The following is an 11,578-nucleotide window of genomic DNA, read 5'->3' on the forward strand; positions in this document are numbered from 1 at the left end:
AGTTGCTGTGCCTGCTATGTATAACACGAGAGACATTGTGTTCCTTTTTTATTTGGCCACAGCTTTTGTATTCTGCTCTCTTCACCTGATGGGGAGAAGCACAGCCTCCTGCCAGCAGCCCTGGCATCATCTTCCTTCAGCAGCTGCATGTCGTGCAGCATGACAGGCCAGCCTGCAGTGCTGGTACTCTCTCAAAGGCCAGAAAGAAGTGCAGGATAGCCTTTGGGGACCTGCTGCAGAGCACGTGCTATCAAGAACAGGGCCATACACAGGAGTGCAAGAAGCAATTAGACGTGTGCCCCTCTTTTCCCCCCCACACCTGCAATACTGCATTGACAACGCTGCTTTTGAGCCAGGATGCTTTTATTGAAAAGACCCCGCCACAGGGAGTTGCTTACCCTGTCCCTTCCCAATCCAGTCCTGCAGCAGGAGCTGAACAGCACCTGGAAGTGAGAGTCCTGAAAGTGCTTTGCTGGGAGGTTTATTCCTGGAAGACGCTGGATCCTGTGATGCTTGGGTCCAGGGCTGCAGAGCCAGCGCCTGGCTCAGTGACCAGCCACAGAGCAGAGCACGGAGGGAAGAGCAGCAGCAAGGGCACCAGGCACGGCCTCTGTGGCAGCGGGGCTCCTTGTGTCACCCTGCATCCCCTGCCTCTGGCACGAGAACATCGCTGGCCCAGACCTCAACCTCGGACACAACACGCATCCCACCAATCCAGCCAGGCTGGCTGCATTATGCACGCAGTGCACACTCACAGTGAGCCCTGACAGAGAAGTGGTAGAGCCACAGCAGTGTGCTGGCCAGACCCATTCCCATTGCTCTGTGAGCCTCGCCTCACCCACGGCACTGACGCTCCCTGCCCTGCTGCAGCCCAGCCAGGCACTGCAGCAGCACTAACTCCTCAAGCTCTCATTTGTGTTTTTGTCCCCTGTGCCAGGGCGAGGCGTGGGAAGCCCCTCACTGCAATGATGGGGTGCAGTGGGCCCCATCCTCCAGCAGGGACTCGCTCTCACAGCCCAGCCCCCCTGCCTCCTTGCCATGACCTCACTGACAGCTCTGGGGCCAGCATCTGCACTGCGCCCTCCCCTCAGCCTCGGAGCCAGAAAGGTGCAAATCCTTCCCCCCCAGCACAGCAGAGAGAGCCAGGTCTGCCCCAGAACATCTCCTCGGCAGGAATCTGGTGCCACACAGCTGCACCACAGCCTCTGGCCAAGCCTGGGCTCTGGGATGCTGCCTCCCACCGGGGCTGTGTGCAGGACAGGGCAGCAGCCCCTCTGCTCCCCCACAGGCTGGTGGCATGCCCCCACTCCATCGCTCAGCTCCACACTCCTTAGCGGCAGGGAAGCGGGGCCAGGCATACATGCACGGCCGGGAGCCAACTCCATGCACATCCCCAGACAGGTGCCCTTGGGAAAGCGTAAGTTCGGATACGTGGATCTTCGCATGCAGAGTTCCAGGCTGGCTGCCTGGTGCTGCCTCCTCTTCCAAGGCCTGTTTTAGCTCTGACGTGATGCCCAGGAGCCCAGATGCAGAGCTGGTGCTGCACTTACACCTCGATTATATTGACAGAGGGAGATTTCTTCTATGAGAGAAAAAAAAACACATTTTGAGGCTATGCTTTATGGAGACCTTGGGAAATCTGGAGGAGGAAAGAGAACTTGGCCCTCAAAGTCCTGAAAACCAAGGAGACATAATCAGGCCAGTGGGCAACATGGGAATGGAGTTTGCACGATGAATAGAGACGACAGATGAGACCCAAGGGAAAAAACTACTGCAACATCCCATTAGAGCAGGTTCTCTTTGTTGAGTAACAAAGAACAAGTCAGGTGCTGACCTCTCTGAGATGCAGAAGAGGTGTAGCCTCTGTGTGGGGTGGTGATGGGGCACTGTCTGTGCAGCGAGAGGACAGCTACCATCCTGCAGTATGGGAGCCATCCCAGCAGAGTTGTCCTGCCATCACAATGGCTGTTTCTCCTGCACTCACACATGGGGCACACAGACTGCCCCAGGGCTCACTGCTAGTCCTCGGCTTTTGGAGTGAGGACACAAACTGGGGTGTTTTCTATTTCTGGAGAGAGGAAGAACCTGTCCAGCCACTAAGGCACAGCAGATGTTACATGCCAGCCCTTCTGTCAGCCCTCGCCCTCACCTTGCTCCGCAGCAGTCCTCCAGAGGGTCGCTCTGGAGTGCTGTGCTCCGAGGATGGCTTCGTCTTCTCCTTGTTGTTGTTGGAGTCGTTGTCCTTGATGATGTCATACTGTCTGCAGAAGAGGGCGATCACAGCTGCAGAAAGAGGAGGGATGAAGGACTCCCTCAGGGCTGCCCCCTTCTCCCCTCCCCATTGTCACAGCGGGAGAGCAGCCAGGGCCAGGGGTTGGGGTGATGGTTGGACTTGATGATCTTAGAGGTCTTTTCCAGCCTTAACGATTCTATGAAAATGGAGCCAGAAGCATCTAGAAGAACCAGTGCCAATGGTCTTGCAAGGAAGGAGGATGCCAGGACCATGCCACCATTCCTCTGCACTCTCTGAGCCCCATCCTCTCTGTGGACCCAAGACTGTACCTCTGTCCCAGCCTGCTGGAATGCTATTAGTGGCACTCACCTGCCCACATGAGCAGCACGGCCACGATGATGATGATCTCTCCTGTCTGCAGTTGCCTGTCTTTATCCAGCCCTTCCATGGTGATGTCACCTGTGGAGAAGAGCAGCCGGCCAGGGCTGGCACTAATCACCCTCCCAGCAGAACCCACCTCATAACCAGCATCATTCAAGGATCTGAGGAGCTACAGAGAGAGGCCCACTTCCCCCTGACAAACAAACGTTGACTGGGAAGAAGGCATGCAGCCTACGGCTTTCCATAAAGACCCACGCTGCACATCATCTCTCTTGGATTCACGGCCAGCATTTAGGCAACCCCAGGCAACAGGCACAGCGTGGCTGAGAAGTGGAAAGGAGACGGCCCCACGAGTGGCACTCGGGCAATGCCTCACCTTGGTTGGAGCTGTTGGAGGGGAGGCGGTCGGTCTCCTTCAGAGTCCGGAAGTGGACGCGCTTGCTGGCCTGACTTTCCCCATAGAGGCCGATGCTCTGCACCTGGATGATGTAGTCGGCATCTTCTGCCAGGTCCCACAGCACGCAGGCCCGGTTGGTGGTGTTCACCTCCCGGATGAAGCGCTGCATCTGACCATCCTGCCGCTGCCAGAGTGAAGAGCTGTCATCCCCCAGGGAGCTGATCCCAGCTGCACCCTGCCTGCAGGGCTCTGCTGAGTGCAGTTGCCCTCACTCCTCCCTTCCCAGGCAATCCTCCACCCCTGGGGTGGGCCGGCACCTCGCTCCGCAGCATCTCTGTGCGGCCAGAGGGACCCCCGGGGACACGGCCTGGGTACCTGCTGTAGGATGGCATAGCCGATGACCACGTCTCCTTCTGGCACATCCCAAGAGACGGTGGCAGAATTCGCCTTCAGCTGTGTCACAGTCACATTGACGGGGGATGGCGGCCTGTCTGGGTGAGCAGGGGTGGATCGATGGGAGAGAAGCAAAAGATCTGTCAGAAAAGGCACTCGTCCTTCCCTTTCCCTCCAACCACGGGGGTTTTCTCCAGCATTCGCCCACTGCAGCTCAGATTTTCATCTATTGGAAAGTATCCTGCAGAGTCGCAGCAGGGCTGCCTGGCATGGCATGCTGCTGCTCAGCCCAGACACAGCAGCTTCTTGGTAGTAAAGTCCCACGCTTCTGTGGGGTTCTGAGTCCAAACAAGCCCTACATTAATGCAGCACTTCAACCACAACTGTGACGGTGAAACGAGGATCCTCCAATCTCTGGGGCTGCCCTGTGCATGTGCACATTGTGAATGCCTGGCACACCACCCAGGGCTGCGTAGGAAGCGGCACAGACACAGTATTTATATATCAACTGTGACAGAAAAATGGGGCAGCTTGGAATAAACACACTACGGAGCTCTGCCTGGGCACCTCATCTGCCTGGCGCTGCTCCCTGCCCCAAACTGGGGAGGAAAGCCCAGTGCAGAGGGCAGAGCTGACTTTGACAGTGCAATGCCATCAGCTGAAAAGCCGACAGCAATACTGAGCCACTGCCATCCTTTGGATTGACCCACGGGCTGCACCACTGCTGCTGTTTTGTCATTTCAGCCCCTGGAACTACTGAGGTCTGAACTGGACAGCACATGCCCAAACTCTTCACACGGCTCAGGATTCAGCACGAGCCATGGGCCATTCCCAGCACATAGCCCTGATGTGCTCTACGCTCTTTGGAACGTGTGAGCTCAGTGCTAAGGATGTGGCCACATCCTGCTGCCATTTGGCCTCAGGCCGAGAACAAGACCTGATGCTTCATCACAATAATAAATTAGGTGGACTTTTACATCTAACAGAATGAAGGAAGGTCTGCACATGCCCGACATATTTGCAGAGAAATTAAAGGTCTGACATCTCAGCAATGCAAGAGTCTATGTATGGAACCTGCAGAATTTTCTAGGTTCTGCAGAAAGACAGCATGGCCCAGCCCAGCTTCATGCTGGGGATGCTGAGACGTGGCACTGAGTCACCACAGTTTGAGAGCAAGGTCACTGCAATGATCCGTGATCCACGCTACTGGGTCCACGTGGACTGGGACAAGGACTTGGTTGGTTTGCTGCAGAGAACATACGATGAGCATGTGGGATTTGCACACCTAGCAGGAAGAGTGAGGACAGAAAGAGTCAGCTGTTGGAACCAGATAATGCGATGAGAGGTAATGGCCTCTGCCCAGGGGGCGGTGGGGTCACCGTCCCTGGAAGTGTTCCAGAACCATGGGGATGTGGTCATGGTGCGGTGGGCTGGGGTTGGACTTTGGGATGTGAGAGGTCTTTTCCAACCTGAATGATTTTGTGACTCTACGAGTTCACTCTGGAAACACGGAGACAATGTTAAACCCCAAGGATACACAAGATGAATGTCAGTGGAACAAGACCTCCAAAGGAGAGCTCTCACCACAGGAAGATCCCCACATTAAACCACAAACTGTTCTTCAGTCAGTTAGACATTAGGAGGAAGTTTTTCCCCCAGAGGGTGGTGAGGCACTGGCACAGGTTGCCCAAGGAGGCTGTGGATGCCCCATCCCTGCAGGCATTCAAGGCCAGGCTGGATGTGGCTCTGGGCAGCCTGGGCTGCTGGTTGGTGACCTGCACACAGCAGGGGGTTGGAACCAGACGATTGTTGACGTCCTTTGCAACCCAGGCCATTCTATGATTTCTATTTCTATAAAGACCCAAGTGGGCTTTTCAGGGCTGCAAAACCTTTGCACTCTGATATGACTCTAGAAAACACCTAACATTGAGCTCCTCCAAGACTGCTGGGCTCTGTGGCATGCTATTCCCAGAGCTCAGCCCCACGCAGTGCATCCAGCGCTAATGATCCTGCATCATTTATAAGCTATTCAACTTCACTTCTGATTAAAACCCTATTAAAGAATGGGGCAGCATCACAAAAAGAGGCTGATGGCCTGGAGCACCCTTGTTACCATGGAGGTGTTGGACGGATGCACCTCAGTAGCAGCACTGGTGGACGTGGCTGGGCACAGGGATGGGGCACAGCCCCACACGCTCTCTCCCCGTCCTGCTGTGCCTCTGGAGGAGGACCTGTGCCCTTGGCACTGCTGCTCAAGGGCACAGATGTTGGTCCAAGCCATCCATCCCTGCGGCAGGGCAGCCAGCCTCACTCCATACACCTGAAGATGAGGGGTCACTTTTTAACCGCATTTCTTCCCAAATGCCGCGGGCTCCGGAGTTCCCGTTGTGCAACGAGGCTGCCAGGGGACAACAGGGGACGGACACCGGGCCGAGCTCAGAATGAAGCAGCCCATTCCGCCGTGACGGGTTGCCAGGACGTAGCAATGCAGAATGGGCCAACAGACGGCGGCAGGCATCGCCATGGAGGTGAGTCGGGGAAGGAAGGAGAGCAGCGCCCGGCTTAAAGCGCATCACCTCCGTCTGAACCGACAGCAGCGCGGGGACAGCCGAAAGGATGCAGGCACGGCAGCTCACGGGGAACAGCTCACGGGACAGCCCCGGGGCATCGCCGCCTGCCACACCCGTCCCATCCCCATCCCCATCCCGTCCCCCGGCGGCACTTACTGGCTCGCACCAGGCACAGATCGCAGCTGAAGAGCACCAGCACGGGGTTAAGGTACGCCGAGAAGCGGGCCATGGCGGCGGGGCCGGCCCCGGACCGCAGCCCTGCCCCGGGCGGCAGCCCTGGCACCGGCCCGCTCCCTGCGCCGGGTGACGGAGCGGGGCAGAGCCCCGACCGCAGCGCGGGGGTGTCGGGGCGGGACGGTCCTCCCTTCTTCCCTCCTTCCCTCCCTCCCTTCCCGGCCCGGCTCCGCCCCGCAACCCCGAGCGGCACCGCAGCGCCCTCCGCCGTCGTTCCCCGGTTCTCAAATCTTCGTGTCTTCGGTTGCCCCGATCCGAACGCGGTGCTTTGCTCCTCTGGCCTCGTTCAACCTCGTTAGCATCCCGTGGGCCCGCTGCCCGAGCGTGTCCCATGCCAATGCTGACCCCTATGGGGACGCCGCTCGTCCACCCGGATGGACACAGAGCCTCCCGCTGCGACCAATCCCTTACCTACAGCCTTCAAATCCACATCTCTTCTGTGCAGAGATAAGGACGTGGTGCAGGACCACAGAATCACAGAATGGCCAGAGTTGGAAGGGAGCTCAAGGATCATGAAGCTCCAACCCCCTGCCACACGCAGGGCCACCAACCTCCACATTTAATATTAGACTGGGCTGTCCAGGGCCCCATCCAACCTGGCCTTGAACACCTCCAGGGATGGACGGGGCATCCATAGCCCCTCTGGGCAGCCAACATCCGAGGCCGTGCACAACACCAGGCAGAGGAGATCAGTTGCCTTCCCTCTGTCACTGATGCTGTCCCTCCATCATATCCCAGCACAGAGGTGTAGTTCCGTGGCTCTCCCTTTGTCCCTTTCTTCAAAATTGGAGTGATGTTATCCCCACAGTGCTGCAGCCTGTGTCAGCTGTGTTCCACTCCCTGCCTGGCAGGAGAGGCACTGTATGCCCAGCTGGGCCCAATAACACCACCAGTTGTGACCCCAATGCGGCTCTGCCCAGCCATTCCCCTCACCTGTCTGCATTTGGTATCATAGAATCACAGCATGGTTGGGATGGAAGGACCTCACAGCCCCACTCCTGCCTCCAAAAGAGCAGTGCTGCAGTGGCACAGCTGCCCAGGGAGTGGTGGGGTCACCTTCCCTGGAGGTGTTCCAGAACTGTGGGGATGCAGCACTGTGGTCAGTGGGCATGGTGGGATGGGCTGGGGCTGGACTTGGGGATCTGAGAAGCCTTTTCCAACCTGAACAAATCTATGATTCAAATGTGTGGCTCAGCTCCATCACCAGGTGGTAGATAGCAACCCTTTGAGATTATAATCTTTATGAAACGTGAAGTCCTTCTGCTAGTCACTAATAACTCCTGATCTCCTTTTTTTTGTTCATTTGGAGGTGGTAATTTTTTACCATAATTGGCTTGGGGGATGTTCAGTGCTGCCCAAGAACAGACATCAATACTTTTTATTATCGTAGGGTACGGTGAAGCCAAGAATTTTGCTATGCAATTATGTGCAATGTGAAAAGTAATTTATTCTGTTGGGTTTAGACCAGCTGCCCAATTACTTCTTTTGGTGCTTCCCAGTTTCTATTGTAAGAGAGAGCTAATGGTTATTCTCTATGCGTGCACATTGCACCATTTGTGTCCTGGTGGTTCCTTACCGTATTTCCTAGCCGATCATTTTTTAAAGATGGGACAACAGCACAGCATAAGGTGTTTGAGACGTGGATGCCCTGTTGATCCAGTGGTATGAGAATCCCTGATGAATAATGTTACCACTCACCCCTTCCCAGAGCGTTTCATAGAAACATAGAATGGTTGGAGTTGGAAGACAAACTTTAAAGGCCACCTGGTCCAACTCCCTGCAATGAACAGGGACACCCACAGCTCCATCAGTGCTCAGAGATCCAGCCTGACCTCGGCTGTCTGCAGGGACATCCACCACGCCTCTGGGTAACCTGTACCGATGCCTCACCACCACAGGGCAGGTTCAGGTTGGATCTTAGGAGGAAGTTTTTCCCCCAGAGGGTGGTGAGGCAGTGGAACAGGTTGCCCAAGGAGGCTGTGGATGCCCCATCCCTGCAGGCATTCAAGGCCAGGCTGGATGTGGCTCTGGGCAGCCTGGGCTGCTGGTTGGTGACCTGCACACAGCAGGGGGTTGGGACTGGATGATCACTGTGGGCCTTTTCAAGGACCATTCTCTGATTCTATGATGATATTGTAAAAAACTTCTTTATATCCAGTCTAAATATCCCCTCTTTCAGTTCAAAATGATTTCCCCATGTCCTGTTACAATAGACCCTGCCAAAGAACTCGTTCCCTTCTTTCTTACAGCCCCTCTTTAGATGCATTTACACCACATGAAGGCATTGAAGCCAAGAGCCTGATAAAATGAAAAGCAATTTGACAGGAAAGTGTTATTTAAAAAGTATTATTATAAAACTAGAGGGGGTTATTCCACTGCACTTCTAAGTACTTAAAGACTACAAAGACAGAGATGACTGAACACTTTTAATGGCTATCAAGCCTTTTAAAATAGGCATTTTTTTAAATACAACTTAAATATTCAATTGCATATGTGCCAAAATTCAGTGTATTCAATTCAATGTATTACTTTCATTGAAAGCTTAATTGCAACAGGGAATGAATAACAACCTCTCCATTGCAATCTTCAGCTCAGAACACAATGGCAAAGCAAAAAGGAAAAGAAAAAAACAAAGAGATGTGGAGGATGCCCCATGCCTGGAAGCTTTCAAGGTAAGCCTCAATCAGGCTCTGAGCACCCTGATGGGAGCTGCGGGTGTCCCTGCTACTGCAGGGGAGTTGCACTAGGTGGCCTTTCAAGGTCCCTTCCAACTGTAAGGATTCTATGATTCCAAGTCCAGATTCAGGCTGATCTGAAGAATATTCCCTTTTGTTCAGGAGATCATAAAGAGGCCAGGGATGGAGTGCAGTACCTTCTGATAGACTGGGGCCTTGTGCTTGAAGTACAGCAGTGGACTGGAGCTATCTATCATGATTTTCAGCTTGCTGATGCCCAAATTCTCACTGTGGCCGTGTTGCTCTGGGGCATTCTTGATGACAGGGGAGCCTGCTTCCTTATGCAGCAGTATTCCCACCCTTGCAAGTCTCTGCAGAGCTGCCCTCCCATCCAAACACAACACACAATTTACTGTAACTACAATTTACCACTGGGACCACCGATGGGGCACAGGGATGCTCTCCAAGGCTCTCACAGGCTGGATCCCTTGGACAAAATGGTGCTCATGCATTCATGTCCACTACTACTTCCAGGCCCTGGGGTCAGCTGAACAGTTATCCCTACCACAGCCACTAAATTGTTCAGAATAGGATGCGTGTACCCAGACTGCAAGATGCTGATGTCTTGAAGAGTGCCTGGAGATAGTGTGGGAAAGCATCAATGGGGCTAAACCCCAATTAAACAGCCAGGATGGTCAGACTTCAGTGCTTGGAAATGGTCTCTGGTCTTCTCTAATTTCTTAGTGTAGGCACAGCTGATGTGTTTAAAGCAGGCTGTGCTAAACCTGCATCCTGCAAAGCAATGGCTGAAAGGGATTCAAGGGCAGCAGGGACACACATCATCCTCTGTGGTTATGTAAACTGTGAAGATTGTTCTGTCTGTAGATGGGAAAAGCAGGCATGGGAGATGTAGAAACTGACCTGGAGTCTCACCTAAAAAGAACGTGAACGTTTGGGGAGCACAGAGAAAACAAAGATCTGTGGAATGGGAAACGTCTCACAGGGAGACAGAAAGAGCTCGAGCTCTTAAAAAAGAAACCTAAAGGTTGTCTTTTGCTGCATACACAGAGCTGGGAAAATGTGCTGAAGGTTAAAGGCCCTTTGGTCTAGGGAGGGAGGTTGCATAACATTAAATAGCTAGGAATAAAATCAAAGATGTCCTAGTTAGAAACTAGGTATGGCATTAACTCTTGGCTGAAAAGGACTCATTTCCAGCAGTGGCCAGGAGCATCTCCTGGTGTGGTGGTTTAACACTGGCAGGTGGCTCAGCACCACCACGCTGCTCTGTCACGTCCCATTCACTGGAGTCAGATGAGATGACCTCTAAAGGTCCCTTCCAACTCGAAACGATCCTCTGATTCTGTGATTTAGGAAACCTATAAGAGTAGATCAGATGGATTTTTGAAACTGATACAACATACATAAAGAGACACTGCACTAATTAATAAGCAGTGCTGTTCAATTTATCCCTGCTTCCCCCCCCAGTTCTTTATTAATCTTGCTGTATTTTAATTACAAAATTGACCTACTTAATTTTGAAGAAAGTTGGCCTTCAGTCAAGCAACACTTTGAGAAATTGATCGTGCTTCGTGGTGTTGGTTTTATGCCCATCATTCCAGCCAGGCAGTGTCCCAGGGTGACATCATCCCTCCAGCCACCTCCTGTGCAGGTCACTGCCATCACTGAGGTCCAGATTGCTTCAAGAACTGCTACCCGTGACAGTGCACAGAGAAACATCCAAGGTATGCATAATGCCTCTGTGAGGAACCCATGGAAGAGCCTGTCTGGCACAGTGTGCTGTCCTCACCGTGGGAGATATTAGAAACAAGTGGGAAGTATTCCATGCAGATACAGAAGTGAGCTGCTGTAAATCAGCAGAGGGGGGCCAGCAGGGACAGGGAGGTGATTGTCCCCATCTACTCTGCTCTTGTGAGGCTCCATCTGGAGCACTGTGTCCAGGTCTGGAGCCCCCAGTACAAGAAAGACAGGGAGCTGCTGGAGAGGGTCCAGGGAAAAGCCACAAAGATCATCAGGGGGATGGAGCACCTCCCCTACAAAGACAGGCTGAGGGAGCTGGGCTGCAGAAAGGAAGGCTGTGGGGTGACCTCAGTGCAGCCTTTCAGTACCTAAAGGGAGCCTACAAACAGGAGGGGAATCAACTCTTTGAAAGGGCAGATAACAGCAGGACAAGGGGAAATGGTGTGAAGTTGAGGGAGGGAAGCTTTAGTTTGGATGTCAGGGGAAGTGCTTTACAGAGAGAGTGGTGAGGTGCTGGAACAGCTGCCCAGAGAGGCTGTGGATGCCCCGTCCATCCCTGGAGGTGTTCAAGGCCAGGTTGGATGGGGCCCTGGGCAGCCTGGGCTGGTATGAAATGTGGAGGTTGGTGGCCCTGCACGTGGCAGGGGGTTGGAGCTTCATGATCCTTGAGGTCCCTCCTACCAACCCTGGCCATTCTGTGATTCTGTAGTTCATCGTCATTCAAACAAAACAGAACAACAAAAAACAAACCTTCCATGTTTTCTCTCCCCCTCTTCAGGACAAGGAGTGAAAGCCAGCACTGTGCCAATATTTAAATAATGGCAAACAGAGCGCTCACAGCTCATCAGTCTGAAGTCTTCTCACCAAACCAACAGCAAAACTGACACTGAACGACATCGTAAGTAAAACCAACCAACATGGTTTCACACAGAACAGA

The 11,578-nt window shown here is 53.6% G+C and overlaps 1 protein-coding gene across 2 annotated transcripts; it reads right to left on the minus strand.

Moving 5' to 3' along the window:
- Window positions 1-342: 342 nt before the first annotated feature.
- On the minus strand, window positions 343-6,316 carry FNDC4 (fibronectin type III domain containing 4). Of its 2 annotated transcripts, none has more exons than XM_052689000.1 (6): window positions 6,131-6,316; window positions 3,387-3,502; window positions 2,991-3,195; window positions 2,603-2,692; window positions 2,150-2,283; window positions 343-1,579 (listed from the first exon to the last, which is right to left on the minus strand). In XM_052689000.1, the coding sequence occupies exons 1-6, from the start codon at window positions 6,201-6,203 to the stop codon at window positions 1,547-1,549; spliced, it is 651 nt and encodes a 216-aa protein (XP_052544960.1). In that variant the 5' UTR covers window positions 6,204-6,316; the 3' UTR covers window positions 343-1,546. The 2 variants fall into 2 exon arrangements, with proteins under 2 accessions (XP_052544960.1, XP_052544952.1); XM_052688992.1 differs by having other exon boundaries at window positions 343-1,582; window positions 6,131-6,312.
- Between the last annotated feature and the right edge of the window lie 5,262 nt (window positions 6,317-11,578).

This window comes from Tympanuchus pallidicinctus, unplaced genomic scaffold (genome assembly GCF_026119805.1).
Source record: "Tympanuchus pallidicinctus isolate F22 unplaced genomic scaffold, pur_lepc_1.0 scaffold1, whole genome shotgun sequence".
Taxonomy (NCBI): Eukaryota; Metazoa; Chordata; class Aves; order Galliformes; family Phasianidae; genus Tympanuchus; species Tympanuchus pallidicinctus.

Coding starts and splice junctions, on each gene's coding strand:
- FNDC4 (XM_052688992.1), bottom strand. CDS start 6,203: ATGGCCCGCTTCTCGGCGTACCTTAACCCCGTGCTGGTGCTCTTCAGC. Junction 3,503..6,130: donor TCTGTGCCTGGTGCGAGCCA/GTAAGTGCCGCC, acceptor CTGCTCACCCAG/ACAGGCCGCCATCCCCCGTC. Junction 2,693..2,990: donor CTCCAACAGCTCCAACCAAG/GTGAGGCATTGC, acceptor TCTTCTCCACAG/GTGACATCACCATGGAAGGG.